The 23,173-nt window shown below is 43.1% G+C and overlaps 1 protein-coding gene across 1 annotated transcript; it reads left to right on the top strand.

The window, feature by feature from the left end:
* Nucleotides 1-103: 103 nt before the first annotated feature.
* Nucleotides 104-21,471, top strand: OSTF1 (osteoclast stimulating factor 1). Its single transcript, XM_077344781.1, has 10 exons — nucleotides 104-370; nucleotides 9,201-9,247; nucleotides 12,397-12,447; nucleotides 12,551-12,614; nucleotides 14,325-14,378; nucleotides 15,331-15,438; nucleotides 15,854-15,903; nucleotides 16,002-16,080; nucleotides 18,390-18,488; nucleotides 18,986-21,471. Exons 1-10 carry the CDS (start codon nucleotides 337-339, stop codon nucleotides 19,042-19,044), a joined length of 645 nt encoding a protein of 214 aa, XP_077200896.1. The 5' UTR covers nucleotides 104-336; the 3' UTR covers nucleotides 19,045-21,471.
* The last annotated feature ends 1,702 nt before the right edge of the window (nucleotides 21,472-23,173 follow it).

Below are 23,173 nucleotides of genomic sequence, written 5' to 3'. Positions count from 1 at the left end.
GCCAGCCTCCTTGCGGCCTGATTGGCAGCCGCCTCCACCGTCTGCTCTCGCCTCCCTTCCCCGGCATTTTCTCAACCCTTGCAGTAGCGCCCTGCAGGCTGCAGGGGGAGCGGCGCTCGATAAGCCCGCCGCCCGTGCTGGCGCTGCGAATGCTACTTCCTCATCCCTGCAGAAGCAACTTGCGCGCTGGGCTGGGACTTTCTCCGGGGCACTCTGGATCCCGAAGCGCCGAGGGCTGCGGAGTCCCCCAGGAAGGCAGCCAGCCAGCCAGCCGGGAGCCTAGTGCTGCACTCCCTCGCAGGCAGCGAAGACTTCCCCTGAGACTGCTGCGCAGCAATGTCCAAGCCGCCCCCTAAACCGGCCAAGCCAGGTAAGGGAGGTGCCCGCATCGCTCTCCCTCCGCCTCTTCCTGGGAGCTCTTCTCTTGAGCCGCCCGTGGAGCCCCTCGGCTGGAGAAGGGACGGGGCAGGCGAGCAGCTCGGTGCTGGGTGCTTGCCAGTGGGGTGGGGAGAGAGAGGTGCTTGCTGACACGTCACACGTGGCTCGTGGTGCCTAGCAGTCCCTGCCACTGAGGCAGCGCCGGACGTCCTTCGTCCAGATTCGTAGTTAATGGTTGCAGCACCCAAAGTGACTCTCTTCGTCGCCTTGGGCGCCGTTCTCCTCGACCTCTTGAGAAGCCCCGGAAAGCGGAGGACGATTGCGCCCCGGGGCCGGTCACTGGGACGAGGGGGTGGCTTTTAGCCGCGGTGCGGCTCTGCGAGAGCCTGTTAGTGTCAAAAAAGCGCCTCCGTTCTCCCCCACCCCCTCCCCGCCGCCCTCAAGAGGACCAGGAAGTGCGCTGCATCCTTCTCGCGCGCCGGGGACGGAGGCGGCGGCGGCGGCAGCACTCGCCTCCAGAAGAAGCCAAGGGCTAATGCATTTGCTATCGATCCCGCGCTCTTTCGACAACCTCTGCTCTGGGGCATTTGAGGTGGCTCCAGGTTTGGGGTGTTGATGCAGTGTACTAAGCTGACTAAGCACCAAGCTTTCTCCTCTCCCCACCCCCGGGACACCAACAGGCATGTCAGAGACAAAAAAAGTTGGAGGGGGCGGGGAGAATACGTTCGGAGGTGTGCCTCTAAGCAGCCCATCTTGGCAAGTGTGCCTGAGGTAGCAAAACACGATTCTTATATAGAATTCTGGCATGGCAGGATTTTTAAAATAGTGATAGGAAGTTTCCTCTCAAATATTTGCTAGGCAAATAACCCTTCTAGCTTGAGATGCACTGTGGTCCTCAGGATGGGAAACATGTGTCCTTCGTCTGACATGTGTGCATACTCAGAACTGGCCTCTTTCCCAGTTAAGATTTAGTCTGTCAATGAAATTCTACTTCTCCTGTTTTCTCCTCAATGGAACTAGTTACCAATGTCCAGATCAGGGCTGAAGTTCTCCAAGAATTACAGCTGATCAGTTCCCCTGGAAAAAATGACAGCTTCAAAAAGTAGTCTGTTCTGTCTCATCCCTGCTGAGCTCCCTCCCCAAATTCTGCCTCCGCAGACACCATCCCTAAATCACCAGGAATTTCCCAGGTCTGATTTGGGAACCTTAAAAAGTCCCCAAAGTGAATGATATCATTCTCCCTCTCCATTTCATCATGATTCTCTTCCAAGGTGGGTTAGGCTAAGAGTGTGAGACTGGCTCTGCATCACCTAGCAAGCTTCAGTGGCAGATTGGGCTTTGAATCCTGATTTCCCCATATATTAGAACAGTTTTTCTCAACTTTTTTACCATGGAGACACCCCTGAAACATTCTTCAGAGTTCAAGAAACCCCAGAAATGGTGTAGAACAGTGGTCCCTGACCTTTTTATAACCGGGGACCACTCAACGCCGGGGACCACTCAACGCCTTTTACTGAGGCCTGGTGGGGGGGGGTAGTTTACTCCTCTACTCTCAACCACTGCCCTAATGCTCTCTGATCGCTATGATAATGTTTAAACATCCCTTCAAAATAAGATACAGACATGCCACAACATTGAAGTGTGTTGTAAAGGGCTGGGGGGGATGAAGTAAAGGGCCGGGGGGGGGAGAAGGCGTGCTTCGGGGCCCACCTCCAATTAGTCGAAGGACTACATGTGGTCCGCAGCCCACAGGTTGGGGATTGCTAGTGTAGAATATGCTTGGCAAGCATAGTTATGTACACACCCACCCAGGGCCCCTCCCCTTCCCACCCCATCATTGGTCATTTTTGAGGGGTCAGCATGATCATATATGGTCATTTCACCTGATAAATGTTAAACAAATTTTAAAAATAAATTAAAAATTAATTAACTCCCACCCATTTGGGAAACCTGTCCAGGGTTGTCAGGAAACCCCAGGGTTTCAAGAAACCCTTTTTGAGAAAGCCTGCCCTAGGAAGAACTCTAACCACTATGCGACATTGCCTTTCCCATTTGTTCCATGTAATGGGCCTGTGAAAGATGCTGAGCTAGCAGCTGACTTAAGATGCCTACACACAGCCATTGAGACATTCTTTGCTCTTTATAGCAAGCCACCGGGGGTGGGTGGGTGGGAAGGCTGTGTATGTTGCTGTTGCCAAACTGTTGACCAGTACATTCTGCAATTAGTAATAACATCCTTTTTTTTTTGGGGGGGGTACATTATTTATTTCAGTTAGTTTACTTTTCTCCCCAGTGAAGACCCAGTTGTAGCCTCACAACAACTCTGTGAGGCTAAGAGAATGATTAGCCTATTATCACCAAGTTGGCTTTCATGGCAGAATAGGATTTAAACCTTGGTCTCATAGATACTAGTCCAACCTTTACCACTATGCCACGATGACTCATCACTCCATTGTGATATTCTCTGCTATTCAGACTGTGTGCATTGCAAAAAAGAATAGAGAAGAGAGAGGGACTACTCGATTTTGGGAGGATATTTGAAGACCTCAGAGGGTCTCCTTCTACTGTTTTGGTGTTCCGGGGACCAGGGCCAATTTTGTAGGTCTCTTGGTTTCTGTTATAATTGTCTTTGCCAAACTTTTGGCAAGGTGAAACACTCTTTTTAAAGCAAAAACCACCACTTGAAAATTTTATTTATTATATTTCTATACCACCATCCCTTCCGGATCCATTGTTTGTCCAGCTGCCATCTTGGCAACCACAAGTTCCATTGACTTCATCTGGATTGCTCTGGAGCCTGTTTTGAGAGCAGTCACCCTAATCCAAACTGCTCAGAAATAGAATGGAGATTCTGGTAGCAAGGCTGCAAAACATGCACATTAATGTTAGATGATCAAGGATTCAGACAGGAAGCTGATAAACTTCCTTTCTGTGTTACGTTACCCATCCAGAGGAACTTGTGAAGAGTTCAAGAAGTAACTGAAGACAGTTTTATTACAGACTGCATTTTGATTGATTTAGCTTTTATTATTGGCTGTCCTGGGGGTTTTAATCAGTGACTTTTATAGATTTATCATTGTTGTGAACAATAATAAGAGTAGAGGGTCATAATGGGTCTGACCTTGTGTCATTCACTTCTGACTCTAAGGAAACCTCCAAACAGAGTCCAGCCCCCAAATATTCTGGTATTAGGATAAGACTTCTACAGACTGATCAAAAACAGATATTTGGTCCCAGGAGCTTAATTTTATGCAATGCAGAGTAAAGAAGGAGAACAACAGTGTATTATTTTTAGGCTGCTGAGTTCTCAGGTAGGTCTTGTAGCTTCATGTGGACCTGCTGGACCATAAGGTTTATAGATGCTTAGGGTGTGTATGTGCATAGAATTTTCTCCAAGTGTTTATCTGTATGGTCTTAATAACTCTCACATACCCTGAAAGGTATTTCAGTATATTATCTTTTATTACAGAAAACATGTAAAAACAAAGAGGTTCCTGTAAGCCTCACAATAAGCTACTGTAGCAGATAATATTTGAGTGGAAAACATCTTGCTTCAGAACCCTTCAGAAATGATACTATATTAGTCTCAGAAGAGCACATTTGCAAGCTGCTTTTGATCTCCATAGGGGAAAAAGGCACAGTATAAAGGAATCCTTATCCTTATCCATTGTTCCTCTATATATTTGTGAAACAGCCTGGGGGGGTGGAGCGTGTCCAGCTGTCCAAGTTGGAATAGGGCCAATCAGGGCCAATCAGTAACGCTGGCCGCACCCTGATTAGCCCTGCCCCTACAGCTCCCACCCTCCCTCCCTGGATGCTAGCCACATTCCTCTCAGACACACCAGAGACAGAGAGAGACACACAGAGCCCTGTCAGGCCGAACATGAGCCCTCATTCCCACCTATCGCTCCTGCTGCAAGGGAGGCAGAGAGAGACACGGGGAGAGCTGCTCTGAGCTGCTGACAGCAACACAGAGAGAGCCACCTCTGCTGCAACGGAGGGAGAAAGAGACAGACAGAGAGAGCTGGCCTAAACAGCACACCAGCCCTCCTACAAACCAGCCCTAATTACCTGCTATTCCTTCTGCTGCGAGGCACACCAAGACACACACCAAGACACACAGAGAAAGAGACACAGTGAGAGATCTGCACCTCCCGGTGTCCCCTAGATCCTAGCGCCCATTACATTCCTGCTTGCAATGGGCTTTCTAGCTAGTGAAATAAATAAATAGGTCATATATGTATGTGTCCATATCAAAGAGGAAGGTTTCAGAGGTTATGGACTTGTATTCATTTCAAAAAATCTTGTCAACATAATTTGTACATGAGCAGAATCTCTTCAGTAGTCCAAACCTAGAATGATGTTTTGTAGCATCCTCGTGTTGCATCAGTTATTCATCATTTCCTATGCGGACCTGAGCACTCCACCACAGCACATCACTTGCAATACAAAAGAAATGTCAGTTTCCCCTCCAATGTTGAAAGCTTTTCCGCCTTAGAAGTTCAGGCCAACTAGAAATGTTGAAATAAATAATTGTGTATGTTAAAGAAAAAGAGCTTATGTTTTAAAGCAGGGGTAGTCAAACTGCGGCCCTCCAGATGTCCATGGACTACAATTCCCATGAGCCTCTGCCAGCAAACGAAGTTTCAGGGGAGAATAAGAAAGGCAATCTTACTTGAATGTAAAATGTATTGAAGAAGGGGATAGTTCTAAACTTAGAAGGGGATAGTTTTAAACTACAGGATGGTACAAAGAGCTTGAGGTAAGGGGAGGGGTTAGGGAAGCAACTGGGGAAGAAAAGCCCTTGTGTTCAAAAACAGTAGCCTATTTATTGGGGGAAACACTAGTTCTTAGTTGAAGGCAACTTTTTCATAGTGCTGTGGAGACGAAAATAATCTCAGATAGTTTAAAGAACCATTTCCCCCATCTTGGACATGGAAGTTAAATGTTACATTCTCATAAAAACATTATAATGCCATACCAGATGCTGATCCTTTATCTGATTTTTGAGATCCCCTGATTTCTGTGTGTACTAAAGAATCCCTCCTTTGAGCTGGAAAAATAATTTGAAAATGGCAGTGAACAACTTCATCTTTGTTGCCTATTCTTTTCTTTTAGGGAACCAAAGGAAAAAAAAGGAATCTAGGAATACCTCACAGATTAAGAGATTAATTGTAGCATCTACTTCCGTGGGCTAGAATCTGCTTTATACCTCTGAAAAAACCTGAAAGCTGATGTTGCAAGAAAAACCTGTAATTCTTTAAAGTGCTAAAAACTCTTTTTGTTGTTGTTTTCTGGAGTAAAAGACTGACACGTTTGCCCCACAAAAATGTGTAATTTAGGGAGAAGTATTGTATAAAAATCCAAAAGGAATCACTGTGGTCTTGTGTGGTTTCTCTTCGTGTAAGCATAAGGAAACATTGAAGTAATTAGGCCATAATTTTCTCCCTTGAGGGTTTATTATGAAAATAAATGGCATGAAAATTGTGATGCACAAATTAACACCTGATCTTCAACTTATTTATTTGCAATTCTGTAGAATTTACTTCCAAGTAATGATAGCCTCATGAAGTCAGTGCTCTTCCTTTTTACTTTCCCTGTCTTTCTATTTTTTGTCCCAAAACTTTTTGTGGACTTTTTTCTGCTGTAAAATCCAATGGTGTCTATCCAGTCATTGGCAAACGGCACACAGTGTGACATTCCTATTTTCCCTGTTTGCTGTAGCCTACTGAGCCTCCTCAAATTTTGTTTCTGTGAATCAGTGGCCCCTCAGTATCAACATAGGCAACATGGGGATCAGCATAAGAGGGAACCCATCAGCAGCAGCCTCTTTCAAAGATAAAAATGCCCGTTTGTCCAATGGCTACATGCCATTGTTTTAACCTGTGGAAAATTTCTTTGTCAAAAAAGGAAAATTAAAGAAAACAACAACTGAACACCATGGAATCTGCAATTTTCAATATGCAGATTGCTTGGGGTATTTTAATCAAGTATGCTTTTTAGCCATGTGCACAGCATTCTTAGACTCATGGAATGCTGATAGTACAGAAGGGGTCAGCAGTGGTAGGTTATCACCTTTTCTGAATGAAGTTGAGTAATTTTGACATAATTAGATACCAGCACAGATAATTTGGGGGCTAAACTCACTCTACGTGGACCTTCTCTTATCCCTGCTCTGAAAACTATGGTTGATAGAAAACACAGCTGCTCAGATCTTCATCCAAAACCCATGAAGGACCCACATCACCCCAATCCTCCAGCAGCTGCCCTGGCTACTGATCAAATACCAGATCAGGTTTTAGGTGCTAGTACTCATCTTCAAGGCCATACGTAGTCACAATCCTGTGTACCTCAAAGACTCTCTGTTTGCCTATACTCCCCAAAGAGCAATGTGCTGTACCCATTCTAACAGCCTGGTGATACCTCCCCCCAAAGAAGTCTGCCTAGTATTGACTAGAGCCGGAGCTTTTTCATCCGTCACCCCAACCTGCTGGAATGAGCTCCCTAATGAAATAAAGGCCCTACCAGAACTTGAACAATTCCGTAGGACCTGCAAAATGGAACTCTTCTGCCTGGCTTTCAGGTAAAGGCCAGCAACGAGGACCTGCCTACAATCTGTTCTCTTACCAGGCAGCTCCTGACATCCAATAATGTCCTTAACAGAAATTGTTTGTTCCCTCAATATTTGTTTGTTTGTTAATTTATTGTTGAATTTCTTGCCTGCCACTCTCAGGGCACCGACTCATGGCGGGTTACAGCATATGAACATATAAAAACCTCACAAAAATAAACCCCCATTAAAACTCCATCAGACATCCCATCATACAATAGTACGAAAATTAGCAAGATGGCAGCAAAAATCAATCCCTCCCCCAAAACAGTACACCTACCACAGGGATAGCAGAAGGCCAACACAGTTAGGAGTGTGGACTTCTAATTTGGCAAGCCGGGTTTGATTCCACACTCCCACCATGTGCAGCCAGCTGGGTGACCTTGGGCTCACCAGAGCACTGATAAAGCTGTTCTGACCAAACAGTAATATGAAGGCTCTCTCAGTCTAACCAGGTGAGCGTGTCTGTTGTGGGGAGATGAAAGGGAAGGTGATTGTAAGCCGCTTTGAGACTCCTTCTGGAAGAGAAAAGCGGCATATAAGAATCAACTTCTTCCTAGCTGTTGTACCTACTCAATGTTACTACTGTTATAACTAATTTGTCATTCCAAATGTTGCAATGTTACCTTTCTGCTCCCCATTGGTTCTATGTACATCTCCCCGAGATATCCCAGTAAGGGGCAGTATATAAATCAAATAAATAAATAAAAATAACCATAAGATGAGACCCATCTCTATTGATACATGGTCTCTGTGATGGATAAGAGGCTTGGGGGTAGGAAATGCTGCAACTGAAGGGGATGCCGGTGTCACTGGGATTGGGAGGATGTGTGGAAAGTGTTTCTGGATAGGGAACATGCTTTCCAACTGATAAGGGGAAACATGCCAGCCCTTTATGTGGTAACTCTACTTGATTGGAGAGTCCAGATTCTTGCAGGCTTGAATTTGGGACCTGACACCCAGATTGGCTAATGGTCCCAGGGCACACATGAGATAAGGTTTGAAAGGGAAAGCAGTTCCTTTGGGCTAATTTTTTTGTTTTTGGAGTTGGCTAGGGGAGCTGACTCCTGTGTGTTTTGCCATGAAGGGCAACACAGAGAAATGATACTAAAGAGGTTGCAGACACACCAGGGAAGGGGGGGGGGGTCATGCAGCTAACAAAGACCAGATATACCATGGATTGTAAGGATCTGTTGTGCCTGGCAGCTGCTCTCCATGTCAGGCACAGGGGTATCTTTCCCAGTCTGCTGCTGGAGATGTCAGGGACTGAACCTGGGACCTTTTGCTTACAAACTATGTCTCCTGCCCCTGTGCCACACAGCCTCTCCCCACATTCCAAAACACCCACTTTTAATGGCTTTTCCTGTTTGTTTGTTGTTTCTTTTGTTTTTGAAAAGGAGGGAAACAGAATCATTAAATGCATTTACATGGCATGTGTACTTTGGTTCTGAATAGTAGGCCAAGAAGTCCTCAGTTTAAATGTCACCTTTTCTATGAGTTCATTAAGTGGTGTTAGGGAAGCCATTTTCTCATATCTTCCCATACATTAATAATAATATTGATCTACTTTGAAATGGTAAGTGATATATGTGAAGCATCTGGAATACTAAAATAAAGCTTTATTAATTGCTGGAATCATTATTTGCTAGTCAAAAGTTTGGTAGTCTGTTGTCAGTCCCCCTCAATACCTGGATTTTAGTTTGATTGGTATCACTTTTTATCACATTGTTTTAACTATCTTATATTTTGTATTAATTGACAACCTTTATAAAGGAAGAAGAAATTTGGGTTTGCTGTGCAGCTCTTTCTGAAAGGTCTTTCTGTTTCTTCCTAATTTTCTTCATTGTGGCTTTTCCCACAGTTTTCCGGTTTTGCTTGCCATATCTGGTGTACTGTCCTTAGTGTAATGATTTTGTCTTACATAAATCATCAGCTGGTAATGCTCCAAGTTATTCAGCCACAACCACTGTTTACCTAGAAGAAAGGAACTCAAATCCTAGTTAAATGGTCACTTAATAAGCTTGGTCAGTGAGCTGGCCCTTGAACTCCAGTCATTTTGGTCTGCCCAATACTCTCTCGGTAGTGCTTTTTTGGTTTTGTTTTTAAATATGATCTGAGGATGATGCTTATACTTAGTTGTTTGGACTAGCACACAGATACTGGGAAAGCAGTACTATGATGCTTTTAATGTTTTTTTCTCTCCCCTTCTTAGGGCAAGTCAAAGTCTTTAGAGCCCTGTATACATTTGAACCCAGAACAGTAAGTACATATCTTTTCCCCCTCAAAATACTGGAAAATTGATTATGATTTGGAAGTATGATATAAAAATAATGCATCTGGGATATAGGTCACACATTTTCCATTTTGTCTGTAGAAGAAAAAGAACAGCTGCAGTCTGATACTCTGGACATGCATTGGAGTAAGATTGGGGCCCATTCTGCACAAGGACCAATGTTGCCTATTGGTTTCACAAAGCAATAATGCTATTTTAAATAGTGGAATCTCGGCGTTCCGCATACCTTCATTTGGAGTAGAATCTAGTAGCATTTCATTAATTCCCCACAGGTTTCCGGTCTCGCAGGAATCGCTAGAAAGGAAGCGATTTTTTCTGTGCTTGTTCCCGCCCCTGGCCATCAATCAAAAAACAGCCAATGGGTGGCTGTTATCATGCTCCTGAAAAGCCCCTTTCCCTTTAAGCACAGTTAAAGAACGCACACACACACACACACACACACACACACACACACATGTTTCAACGAATATGCCTTGATTCTTCCTAACGTAGAGACCCATCTAGCTGTCATGTGAGCTGGCGAGTCATCATTACCACGCTCCCCCGAGTGGAAAAAAATCCCCCCCCCCCGCACGGGCACGATTTTTGGCCGAAATTAAAGGGAACTGGCAAACAGGGGGCTGTGTTGTGCTTGGGGACTTAGGGGAGCTTTAAAGCACTTCTGTGGAGGGACTGTAGCCGGAGAAGCCTCGCTGGGTGAATCAAGCCTCGCTGGTTCGTTGCTTTCCCCGCTCGCTCCAGAAGTTCGGAGGAGAGAGCCAGGGGGAGGGACTTTGTTGTAACCGCTACATTGAGAACGCTCAGGTCTTTTTCGCAAGTGTTGCAGGTTGTTGGCAGGAGTGTAGCGATTTTCTGAGGATGAATCCACTTTTCTGGATTCCTCGGAAATCGCTACAACGAAGCCATTTTCGGACTAGTGTTGCAGGAGTGTTGCAGATTGCTCACAACGTCATGCGGAATGTAGTTTTAGTGGCGAAAACAAAATGCAAGACTAGTGCTATATTAAAGTCGTGCGGAATGGACCTGGGTGTATAATGACCTACAACTTAGAGCAAGTAGGTCATGTGTATGTGTAGGATTTAGCTTTTTATATAGTGGTGTTTGCTGACAGTTGAATCATGCACAGCCTAGTAGATGCACATAATCAATTCACTGTGGACTAAAAAACACCATATGTAATCTTTTTGAGAACGTTTCCAATGCTCTCTGTATTTCCAAGTGTTCTACTGGCTAAGACTCCGTTTAAGTTATTCCTGAGTAAACAGGATGAAGGAATGCTGTTAGCAATAAGCATGTGAGGACCTGGACAAGGGTAGTTTCATAATATCAAACATGAAAGACTGTAAAAAATATTAATGTGCTTCATCTTCTGTTATGTTGCTACACATGGAGAAAAGGCATATCAAAATCTGAGTCATACACAATTGTGATCAGCCTCTTTTTGACTTCACTAAAGAGAAAGCATTAATTTACAGAAATTTAGGCTGAAACCAAAGGACACTTACTTGGGAATAAGTCCCATTCCATAACAGGACTTACTTCTGAGTTGACCTGTTTAGGATTCTACTGATAGTGAGACACGTGAATGGTTAGTAGATGAAAAAAAAACACACATAAAAAACAAATCTTTCAGATATTTTATACTTGCTGGTTTGGCATCTATTTTGCACAGTCATACAAGGGCTATTTTTACATCCTGGCAGAAAGCTTTCAAAGGCAAACTCCTCTCACTCATCTTTTCAGTAGGGTTTGCAAAGTAAGCAAATGCTGAGGATTCTACTAAAGCAACAGACAGGGGATTTCCTTTTTCTCAAGGCTGTCTTTTTAGTGAATCGCAAGCCTGAATTAACCCCTGTGCTACAGTTTCCATGGAATGACCACCTCAGATACTACGCACATAGAAAACTGTCCTGTCTTGGGTGACTGTGCCATTGTTCCAGTATCAGAGAAGTTTTAACCTGCAATCTGATATGGTACCACTTGAGTTGCCCTTTAATGGTACCATTTTACCATGTTACGTCTCTCCTTCACCTCATTTCCTTGCATCAAGGAGAAAGCATCTGTGTAAATGCCAAAACATAAGTGGGGTCACCTATCAGCTGATAACTTTATTGAACCTCCCTCCTCAGTGCTCCACTATCTACACATTCTTTTCCCCACTATACTCTTAACATCCTACTGCTTTCCCTTGCCATTTGGAAACAGAGAGGAAAAATGCCAGGTGAACCACAGCCTCCAGAACAGCACTTTGGAAATTGAGCACAGGCTCATCTTTTTCTTTTTTAGATACTGATTTTAAAAAGAGAGCAATCTGTTCCACTATATATTTCTCCTTGGAGGAGGAGCGTGTCTCATGGCTTAAGTCCCACTTAGTGTGGCTGTCCCACCCCTGAGTGCCTCCTCCTCCAACCAGCTTGCCTATCTGTCCAGCGGCCAACCAATTGCCTTCCTTCCCCCATTCCTGACCACCCCCTCCTCCTACTTCCCTCTGAGGCTTGGAGGTTGCAGATCCTTGCTGTGTGAGAGCTGCCCCTGCCAGTGAGTTCCATAACAGCTGCCTTTCCAGGTCCTGGGGGAAGGGAGAGGCCATCCACAGAATTCTTCCACTCCACCCCCCTAATCTAGCACCTGTTGTATTCCTGAATGCAATGGGCTTGGCCCCTAGTTCCCTATAACACAGAACAGATGACTGCTCTGTCATCTGAAGGCCAGGGTGCAGTGACATATTTTCCGGTGTCAGAACACAAGCTAGCCAACGTAAGAAGTAGAACAGTAGATATCATGACTTTAGTGGCAGAGCAATCGGTATAGGCTGTGTCTGTGGTGCATGGGTGAATTTGTGAAAATCATTTAATTAAAAAGTGTCTTGCATGCTTGCTAGCAGGAAGAGAGAGATGGAGTTGGCAAGAAAAACAGTCTCTAAACCTCAGGCTGCTGTGAGATATAAAATTGGTGTGCATGGCCATTGCTCCTTGGTGCAAGAGAGAAAGAGGCCATACCTGTTTCTTCCTAAAGTACTTTCTTGGGCCAGGAGACTCAAGGTTGGATGTCAGCCACAAATGCTATATGTCCTTTATGTGCAAACTCTTAAATGAAATCTGTTTATTCATTCCAGCCAGATGAATTATATTTTGAAGAAGGGGACATAATCTACATTACTGATATGGTGAGTTTGCAAAGCACAATATACAAACCACTAATTATGTACATGGGGGGGGGGTAGTGAAGTAGTCACTTCCTGTTTCAACACCATGTTCTTTTCCTTCCAGAGTGACACAAATTGGTGGAAGGGAACCTGTAAAGGCAGAACTGGACTGATCCCCAGCAACTATGGTATAGTCTTGACTTGCCTTTGCCTTTAAAAATAAACCTTATTGTGGGAGTGAAGAAAAAGGAGTTTATCCTTCATGTAGACTTTTAAAAGAATACCTACAAGAGAAACCAAGGGTAGATCTAGAATCCTACCATTCCAAGGTGCTTGTTTCTTTTCCTAAGACCACTGCAGTGGGGATATTGGTTTTAATTAGTGAATCCAATTAAGGGTGAAAAGGTCCCCCCACCAAATTATTTCTGTCCCTGTCTGAATCAGGACTTTAATGGGAAGTTCCAGTCACAGATCTCCAAGCATCTATTCTGTTTTGACTCCTAGATTATGCCAGAACTGGCTACCATTAAATAACCATTTGGTATGGTCAACAGCAGTGGTTCCTAACCATTTCAAGTACAAGGTCTCATTCTAACAACCAAAATTTTGCAGAATCCCCCCCCCCCAGTAGTAGTACTATTAGCACCCATTGATTGAAAAACTGTAGAAAGACAAAAAACTGAAATGCTCAGCACACATATAGAATCATGAACCCCACAGGGATCCCTAGCCCCTGGCTGACAGCCACTGATCCATGGTGAAATTCTGCTTCAAGAGTATGCCCTCTTAGATGAATTATACTTCTGTGTGCTCTAGTGCACCATCTGGTGGATGCAGACTAGCTGGCTGATAGAGTTTTTTAATGGTATTTTATTATTAGATTTTTACAAAAGAAGATAAATTAAACATTTGTTCACAGCCTTTGTATAGTTTAAAAGCTGAAGGAATGCAAAAACTGAGAAATGAATGTTCTGATTACCATTACTAACTGTTCATTATTTAAATACATATTTTTCTAAGTTACCTTTTGAACCAAATTGTAAGACATAAGGATTCTTTTTTTGTTGCAAGCAGCATTGTTCACAATGCTGTGTGTGTGTTTATGTGTATCTTGCTATTCACCATCCCACTCTACTCAATATTTATCACTCTGTTCCTTGGGATTACATAATATGACTTAGCAATAGACTATAAACTACAGTGCATCATTTAAAAGAAGCTATTCACTGGATATGAGCCTCTAGTGGCACAGAGTGGTAAGGCAGCAGATATGCAGTTTGAAGTTCTGCCCATGAGGCTGGGAGTTCATTTCCAGCAGCCGGCTCAAGGTTGACTCAACCTTCCATCCTTCGGTAAAATGAGTACACAGCTTGCTGCGGTGTAAATGGTAATGAGTGGGCAAGGCACTGGCAAGGCCATCCCATATTGAGTCTGCCATGAAAATGCTGGAGGGCGTCACCCCAAGGGTCAGACATGGCCTGGTGCTTGCTCAGGGGATACTTTTACCTTTACCTTTTTATTCACTGGATGGATGCAACCTATTTTCTCCAAGATAAGAGTTTTTGGGTTCCCAAAGAAATTCCACAAAGTTTTATGTAAACAGGATCTCCCCAGTTTCTCTTCAATTTGTGCAGTTCCACTACATTCCTGTTTCAATTGCTGACATTTGAATGAAAGGAGAAATACCTACTCATGAGGGAACCATAGAGCACATCCAGTGGTACTGCAATGATTACTGCTTAGGTTTCTTAAGGTTTTATTTCTATAGTGTATGTTTTTACTCCCATGGGTTGTTGAGAAACATTAAAGACATAGGAACATAGTAACCTCTGTCCCAGGCTCATTTAGTAAGATAAATTGTTAATGGTTGGAATGTCTTTTTTGTTTCCTTTTTTTAGTGGCTGAACAAGCAGAATCTATTGACAACCCACTACATGAAGCTGCCAAAAGAGGTGGGTCTGTACCATGCAGGTCCTTGATGTGCTTATGTACTGAGCCAGTAGCAGATTGTCAGCATTAAAAATGTGTTTGGTATTGGTGGCTGCAACAGCAGCAAGGCCTACAGCAATTCATTAGATTACTTTGAGTCTATCTGGTCTACTCCCATTGAATGACTGGAAATGAACAGGGTGGGTGGCTGAATTTAAATGTTTGATGGCTTCAAACGGCTCTCTTTCGCCAGCAGTGGGATCAGTGCCACCTTGATTCCTGCCCATCATGGCTGCACAAATCGGGTGACCAACGGATAGGAGGCCTCACTTCAAGAAGGACGTAGATAAAATTGAAAGGGTACAGAGGAGAGCGACGAAGATGATCTGGGGCTAAGGGACCAAGCCCTATGAAGATAGGTTGAGGGACTTGGGAATGTTCGGCCTGGAGAAAAGGAGGTTGAGAGGGGACATGATAGCCCTCTTTAAGTATTTGAAAGGTTGTCACTTGGAGGAGGGCAGGATGCTGTTTCCGTTGGCTGCAGAGGAAAGAACGCGCAGTAATGGGCGTACAACGATATAGGCTAAATATCAGGGGGGAAAATTTCACAGTCACAGTTCAGCAGTGGAATAGGCTGCCTAAGGAAGTGGTGAGCTCCCCCTCACTGGCAGTCTTCAAGCAAAGATTGGATACACACTTTTCTTGGATGCTTTAGGATGCTTTGGACTGATCCTGTGTTGAGCAGGGGGTTGGACTAGATGGCCTGTATGGCCCCTTCCAACTCTATGATTCTATGAATGATAAGATCTGGTAACAATCTGCAAGAGAGCATGTGATGTACTATAAATAATGTAAATAGATTAAATACATGACTGCCAGTTGCATTCACTGAATGATCAACACCCCCCACCCCAAAACAAAAACAAAAAAACCCACCCAAACAGCATTATGTGGAATACATCTTTTGTCTTACAGGAAATTTGAGCTGGCTGAGGGAATGTTTGGATAACAGAGTTGGTGTCAATGGATTAGACAAAGCTGGAAGCACAGCCTTGTACTGGGCATGCCATGGAGGACATAAAGGTATTCTGGAATTTAATCAATATGGCCAACCATTCAATTATATTCTCAGTTTCCCAGGTTAATAAAGTAGCTACTACCTGGTACCAGTAACGGAGTTTGAATCCCTAGATTATTTCATTTCAGTTTGGGAAAATATTAATTTTTAAGTGCATATTTGTAAATAAAAACAAAGCTTGATCTAAAAGCAGGACAATTAAGCTTAATAAGATAAGTCAGAAGGAGAGGAGAAGATGTGTGTCATCAACTTGTATAATTTGGTTTTCTCCTAGATACTCTACCAGTTCAGTTTTCACAGGCTTTTATTGATATGGGGATTTTTAGCTGGTCTGATCTGAATGTTGACTATAATTTCCAGTTCCTTACAAGTCCCTCCCCTGCTCCCCTTTTATTTATTTATTTATTTTGCCTTCTGTAGACATAGTAGAAGTGCTACTGACGCAACCAAACATAGAACTAAACCAACAGGTACGTATGGCACATTAATATGGTTTGTTGCCATTGATCTGTATAACTTTTTGAAATAATGCATTTTAACTGTGGTTCTTTTCCTCCTGTCCTCACAGAATAAACTGGGAGATACAGCTTTGCATGCTGCTGCGTGGAAAGGCTATGCAGATATTGTAGAAATTCTGCTGGCAAAAGGTACTGATAGATCCATGCTCTGTCATAGACGCATATTTGCATGTTCAGTTTGTTATAAACAGGGCTGTTTTCACACCAAAGATTTTCCATTAGTGTATTTCTTTCTGCACAGATTATTACCAGTGTTTTCTTTCCACATGAGAAATCTGTTTTATTTTAAACATGTAAAAAATGGTGTATCTTGAATAGGACAGTATAATCATGGAATGCTACTTGGGTCTAAAGGGGAAACTGTAACTGCAGGACTTCAGTGAAGAGTTCTTTTCATTTGTTAGAATTACTTTTTCATTTTGGGAATTAGCACAGTAGAGCAGGTTGGGATGTCCCGTAGGTGCCTCTGTACTTACCTGGTTTTGTTTGTGGGTGTGTTTTTTAAAGAAGAGAATCACCCATACCTCAGCCTGTGATTTGGAAGGACAGAGAATCCTGAGGGTCACATGAGAACCTAGTGTGCGGGAGGGAGCTTCAGTGCATATTGGGCATGAAAGGGAAACAACAGGTACAACAGGTATTCTATATGGCAGAGAGTAATCTCTTTTCTTTAAGAGATTACTCTCTGCCATCTAGAATACCTGTTGCAAGGTATTACTTACTATCACATTAGCAACTTGGCTTCTGGCCACTATTCTTGGTGTGAAAGCAACCCAGGCTGATTTCTTAGGTTTACTTTGCCTGCTACAATGCAGTTCTGATTTGCATCTTGAATCCAGATCCTAAGAAGTCATTGATTCTTCTGTCATTAACCATGAAACTGCATGGACTGTTCCATGAACTGCATTTCTCAGGCTGGTCTTAAGTCCAATTTCATTGGTCCTTTAGGAGATTTAGATGGAACTCCCTTTTGTGTATTTTAACTTATTAGCTACATGGTCAAGATGTGCATTTAAGTTACTGAGAATGCAGTCCTGTCTAAGTTTACTCTTGCAGTGCAATCCTATTAAAATATTTCAGGGAGTGAACTCCACTGGACAGACAAAAATTCTGAATAAACCTAGTTAGGATTGCTTTCTTCATCACAGAGTGCCATATTTTCAGCACCAGTTTTGGGAAATGTAGACAAACTAGACTGTGTCCAGAGGAGGGCAACAAAGATGGTGAGGAGTTTGGAGACCAAGACATGAGGAAAAGTTGGAGGAGTTTGGTCTGTTTAGCCTGGAGGGGAGATGACTGAGAGAGGAGATCTGATAACCATCTTTGAGTATTCAAAAAGCAGCCATATAGAGGATGGAGCAGAGTTGTTTTCTCTTGCCCTAGAGGGACAGACCAGAACAAATGGGATGAAATTAATTCAAAAGAAATTCAGTCTAAACATCCAGAAGAAGTTCCTGACAGTTAGAGTGGTTTCTCGGTAGAACAGGCTTCCTCAGGAGGTGGTGGGTTCTCCATTTTGGAGATTTTTAAACAGAGGCTGGATAGCAATCTGATGGAGAGGCTGATTCTGTGAAGGTTCAAGGAAGCAGCAAGTTACAGTGGATGAGTGATAGGGTTGTGAGTGTCCTGCATTGTGTGGGGGTTGGACAAGATGACCCAGGAGTTCCCTTCCAACTCTGTTATTCTATGATTCTATGATGTCAACAGCTGCAGAACAGATTGAGAAAAGAAAAGCTGTAGTAAAAAGCCCCCAACATGCGTGGATGCAGCTGCTAGCTCTCTGAATGCTGTCTGTGCTGGTGAGCCTTAGCTGCTACTAAGGTTGCCAGCAGGTCTGGAGAAAAATGTCCTGTGTCCTTAATAATGTGTGGAAATGGGCAACTGCTTCCTGACACTGTTAATAACATCCCATTAAACCTTTATTAAAAGAGACAGGATAGGGTTCCCCCCCCCCTTTCCAAGCAGTTGGCAGCCCTGGCTGTTACATCTGAACCCTCAGTATATAGCATCTTGCAAAACAAAATCTGCTTGTTCATCTATAACATGGTATTTGTTCTTTTTGCTCACCTAAAATGAAGAAAGGTTCACTGTTAGTTTTGTTCTAAAGTCCACCACAGTTATATTGCAAATTATGTCACTGGGCTAGCTATGGTAAACCTTCAGACATTGTCAAATGTATATATAGCAAAAGAAAGACTGGAATTAATTTCTGGTTTAAAAAAAAATAAGAAATAGTCACTAGTTTTGTCAATGGGCATGAATGGTGGTGCTCTATCTTTTCTCATCTCTGGTGAAACTCCCGTATGCTTTACTTTGGAAGATAGTGAGAGGTGCAAAATTTTAGTTTTAAACCAGAAATGTCCTCAACAACCATGATAATGTGAGAAATCTTTCCATTTCCATAAATTAACAACTTTCTGGCTTTTCTTTTCATAAAGAAGCCCGAACAGATTTAAGAAACAATGAGAAAAAATTGGCTTTTGACATGGCTACTAATGCCGCATGTGCTTCCCTGCTTAAAAAGAAAAAAGGTCAAGGTAAGATTTGAAGGGTTTTCCCTGAATTTTCCAAATACCTCTTTAATGTATATTTAATTAATTATCAAGATCTGCAGATCCCACTCTGAAACAGTTGGAAAAAGCTGCAACCTGAGACGGCGTTACTAAAGGTCTCTTCACTGCAAACAGGGATTATATTGAACGGAAGTCAGCAGAGATTTACCGAGCAGTTTTTCAGCCATTTTTCAGATAGTTGGGACAACATTAGGATGTGTGAACAGTAACTTATGAAGCCATGAGAATAGTACCGTTAATTCAGTTTCAGGTGGTATTGGGGAGAATCCTTAATGGGACAGTCAGATGACTTGAAAGCAATAGAAACCTAGCAGAAAGAAAAAGTGGGTTACAAGATCCCTCACAAATTTTAACATACAACAAATCACTTTACTGCATGACTCATACAATGATTGGTTGTCCCTTCTGTTACCATTTAGCTGTACCAAGATGAATAATTGTGTGTTGTTTCTTCATTATAGACATCATGCGAACAATAAGTAATGCAGAGGAATACCTTGATGATGAAGACTCTGACTGAATTGCCTTATGACACTTTACACTCTACAACCTTCATCTTCCCTAAAATCCTTTCTATTTGTAACAACAAAAATGTACTTTCATATATACTGTAATGAAGTGTTACAATCATTGTAAATATCACTGCTCTCCTGCAACGTATTAGGGGTCATGATCTGGTTTCAAACAATTTTTCTTGGTAAGAATATATGTAAGATGGGTTTCTACCAGTCATCTAATCTTACTAGTAATTGTTATTATTTTTTGAAAACAGGGATTCTCAAAACATTTGGAATATACAGAGGTCATTCTATTGGTAGGGCAATTAGCCATGCTAAAATATATCTAAAATTAGTATTATTTTACAGAGAAGGAACCTCTGAGGTAGAAAATGTGCTTTTAGACTCCCCTAACATCCCAGTCTGGCTATGTGTAATTAAGAAAACTGAATTCCTAGCATGGGGAACCAAAATGGTAAAGGATAAAGAAGGATTGCTACCAGTGGTACAGTTTCCCGTGTCTTATTGGAGAATATGTGGAGAATTAGAATGAGTCTCCCAGGAGATAAGTAGTACAAGTACACTTCCCATTGCTGCCTGGGAATATCCATGGTAGGAAAGAGAACACAACATAGTAGCCTTGATCAGGGATGCAGAGTTAATGCTGGCAAAATGAAGTGAGCACTGTTTATTGGCCAGCACAAAAAACTGCAAATACCATACACACACACACACACACACACACACACACACGGTTGCTCTGAGGATGTAGGCGAAACTGAACCTTTACTTCCCCTCCATTGCAGCTGCTGGGGGGGCAGAAAATGGGCTCAGAGATGGCAGTATTCATCCCAAATCCCTTCCCTCACAATGGTCACGTTAATGATGGAAGGACGGTGACCCCTTTTTTTCCCCTCTGGAATTCCCGTTGTTTATGTCCCTTATGCTTTTTGTTGACGCTGCTCTACTTATGTGTGTGTTTATATATATATAGATAGCTATATATATATATATATATATATATATATATATATATATATATATATATATATATATATATATATATATATATATATATATATATATATAATTTTTTAAGTTATCATATAAGGCAGTGGTTCTCAACCTGGGGGTTGGGACCCCTTTGGGGGACAAATAACCCTTTCACAGGGGTTGCAGCAAGGCGAGCAGCTTGGCCAGGGGGGCGCTGCCACTGTTGCCTCCCCCAAATCATGGGTTTTCTTAACTTCTCCCCCACCCTTCTCTCAAAGGGAGACCCATAGTGGTCCATATCCCTTTACTGATGTCTCCAAATCAATTTTGTCTGAGGGAGGGTGCCTGCACATGAAGGCTCATACCTTGAATAAATCTTGGTTGGTCTTAAAGGTGACCCTGGACTCAATTTTTGTTCTTTCAAAACATTGTTTTCGTTACTTGGTTCATACCCCGCCCTTCTCTCCAAGAGGGTTCCAAAGTGGCCGACATCGCTCCTCTTCCATTTCATCCACACAACAGCCTTGCGGGGTAGATTGAGATAAACCGTTTGTCTGCCTGGAGCACCGGAAAAGACTGAGATCTGCATGGTGAGACAAGAGGCAGAACTGAACAGAGAAACCCCGGGAAAAAAACAATTTATATACAATCATGAACAATGGATCTTCATGCCCTTCGTCAGTTTCAGTTTAATTTCCGTGAAAGAATACTTGGTTGGGGGTCACCACAACATGAGGAACTGTATTAAAGGGTCGTGGCATTAGGAAGGTTGAGAACCACTGATAAAAGGAGATCATAATGAATGAAATATCCTTCCAATTTTATGGCTCAGTTCTAAAAAATTCAGACAGACAGTATTCATTTTGAAAGTAGACATTAAGAACTTCATCCCTTGCCTAACTGGATGCAAACATAGTTATTCTGATCAGCTGTTGAATAAAAGAGCAAGGAATAGGGGAGGAACGTTATATCCAGCTGTCTACAGGCCTTTCCTAGTAGTTGATGGGTGCTGTTGTTACACACTGCCTTGTGAAACCATGCATGTATAGCAGCCACTCAAAAAGTCCCTGATCCAGTTAGGGGTTATTGTGCAGAATCCTGTTTCTCTCTGTTTGCCACTCTACTGAGTGGTGGCATTTATCTGGGTAAGAAGCTTCTTCTTTTACTTGAAATGAAAATGTTAACATCTTTAAAATGTGTTTGTGTTCATACTTGTATCATGGAGTAAGGGAATGTTTTTCATTTTATTTTGCTTTAAGAAAAATCATTCCCTCTTGCTTTCCCATTCTCTTCTTCATGTCCCTCAATTAATCTTGTATTCTTCTATTTCTAAGGGTTTTTAAAAAAAAAAATCATATCTGATGTGTTTCTGAAATAATTTTAAGTAGAAAAAACCATGAACCAAAAATATCAACAGAAAGAATCCAGTCTAAATAAATATTTTAAGTGTTTTGAAATGTTTTGTTGCATTTGCTCTTAAGAACTTAAGACTTGCTTGTGTTTGCAGTGAAAAGCAGCAAGACATGGTAAGTGATAATTGTAGCCTGAATAGACTAGTGAAGATGTACTTAGGCAAGCTAAAAATGTGCAATGCTATATTAATTTTTTAAAATGTACTTGATATGCTTTGCTTTCATTATAAGCTTGATGTGAACTTTACTACAGTGCTGATTAGTTTTCACATTCATTCATGTCTACCAGAGAAATCACAATCCTTTAGTGCAGTGGTTCTCAACCTTTTCTTCGCCATAACCCCAACTTCGGTGCTGAAGCCCAGGAAGGACCCAGCGGGAGGAGTTGCCAGCTAGCGCTGTGGAGACACTTCCGCTGGCCCCCCAACTGTGGCCATGGGCAACCCCCCGCAGGAGGGGGCAAGGGCCCTGCCCAGTTGGCAGGGCTGCTGCTGCCGCCACCACTACATCCACATTGCTCACTGTCCCACTCCACGCTTGGGCGTGTGTCTTGCTCCCTTAGCTCACCACTTCTCTCCTTTCTCTCTTTTAACTGGGGGGGGCGTGGTTCTGCAGTGGCCCTTCTGCAGAGCACGCAGGGCTTGCTGGACAGAGTCAAGTGGGATGGGGCAACTTTGGACCCGCGGGGGGAAGGAGTCGCTTTCTTGCTAGCTCTGAAAGAGCTGAGCAAAGCATTTTGCCGCATTCCTCAGCAGGTGCCAGTGCAAACTTCTGGACAGGCTGGGCAGCTGCAGAAGGAGCCAGTGGGGCACTGGGAACACATGTGCACATGCGTGCACACAACAATCAAGGTGGCGTGAAGACAGCCATTGCCATGGCTTTGCCGGCCACTGTCTCCACCTGCCGCCACTGCCCGCCACCCAATACCACCTCCATGCGCCTCTACACGCTGCCGCCTGCCACCTGCCACTGCAGCAGCGGGCAACTTGGCAACCCCAGGGAAGGACCAGGTGACCCCAAAGGGCCAGGCGACCCCAACGTCAAGTTTGAGAACCACTGCTTTAGTGGGAAGGGTTAACATTAGGGATGGACACAAACAAGAAAAATGTGGTTCAGTTTGTGGCATGCCCAGTTCACAAACCACATGCAACAAGCTTTTAGGGGCTAAACTAATTGGTTTGTGAATGCCCCACCACCTGCTGGAGACACCCAACTTGCAGGGGCTCTCTAGCTGACTTTCATCTGCCTACCCCCCAATTTTGGTGAGGATTGGATTTGTGGGGTTTGAGATATGGCCTCTCTAAGAAAGTGCCCTGAGAAAGCACTTTCCTGGGGGCAACTTGTTTGGGGAGCTGAACATTTAGATTGAACAGAAATGGCCTGGAAATGTATTCATTCGCAAACAGCTGGAAAAAGTGCATTTCAGCTGACCTAGCAGAAATCAGTACATTCTGGCTTTTGGTCAGATCCAACTAAAGTTAGTCATCATGGGTAAGACCTGAGACCTGTGAAATAAATATGTCTTGACTAGTTTTAAGTGCAAAATATGGCCCAAGCTTCTGTACATTTACTCAAAAGTGAATACAACTCAGCACAATGGTTTAACAGTTAACCCCAGGTAATGATAGTATTTTATCTTTAGTCACAACTGATTTAGTTGGATTGGGGCCTATGTGTTTAGTATTCGAATGCATTATTCCTGTTTATCCCAAATGGTTGTACCATCTAACACTTAAGATCTGCATGA

This window comes from Paroedura picta, chromosome 7 (assembly GCF_049243985.1).
Source record: "Paroedura picta isolate Pp20150507F chromosome 7, Ppicta_v3.0, whole genome shotgun sequence".
NCBI lineage: Eukaryota > Metazoa > Chordata > Lepidosauria > Squamata > Gekkonidae > Paroedura > Paroedura picta.
This window is presented reverse-complemented; position numbering and strand designations above follow the sequence as displayed.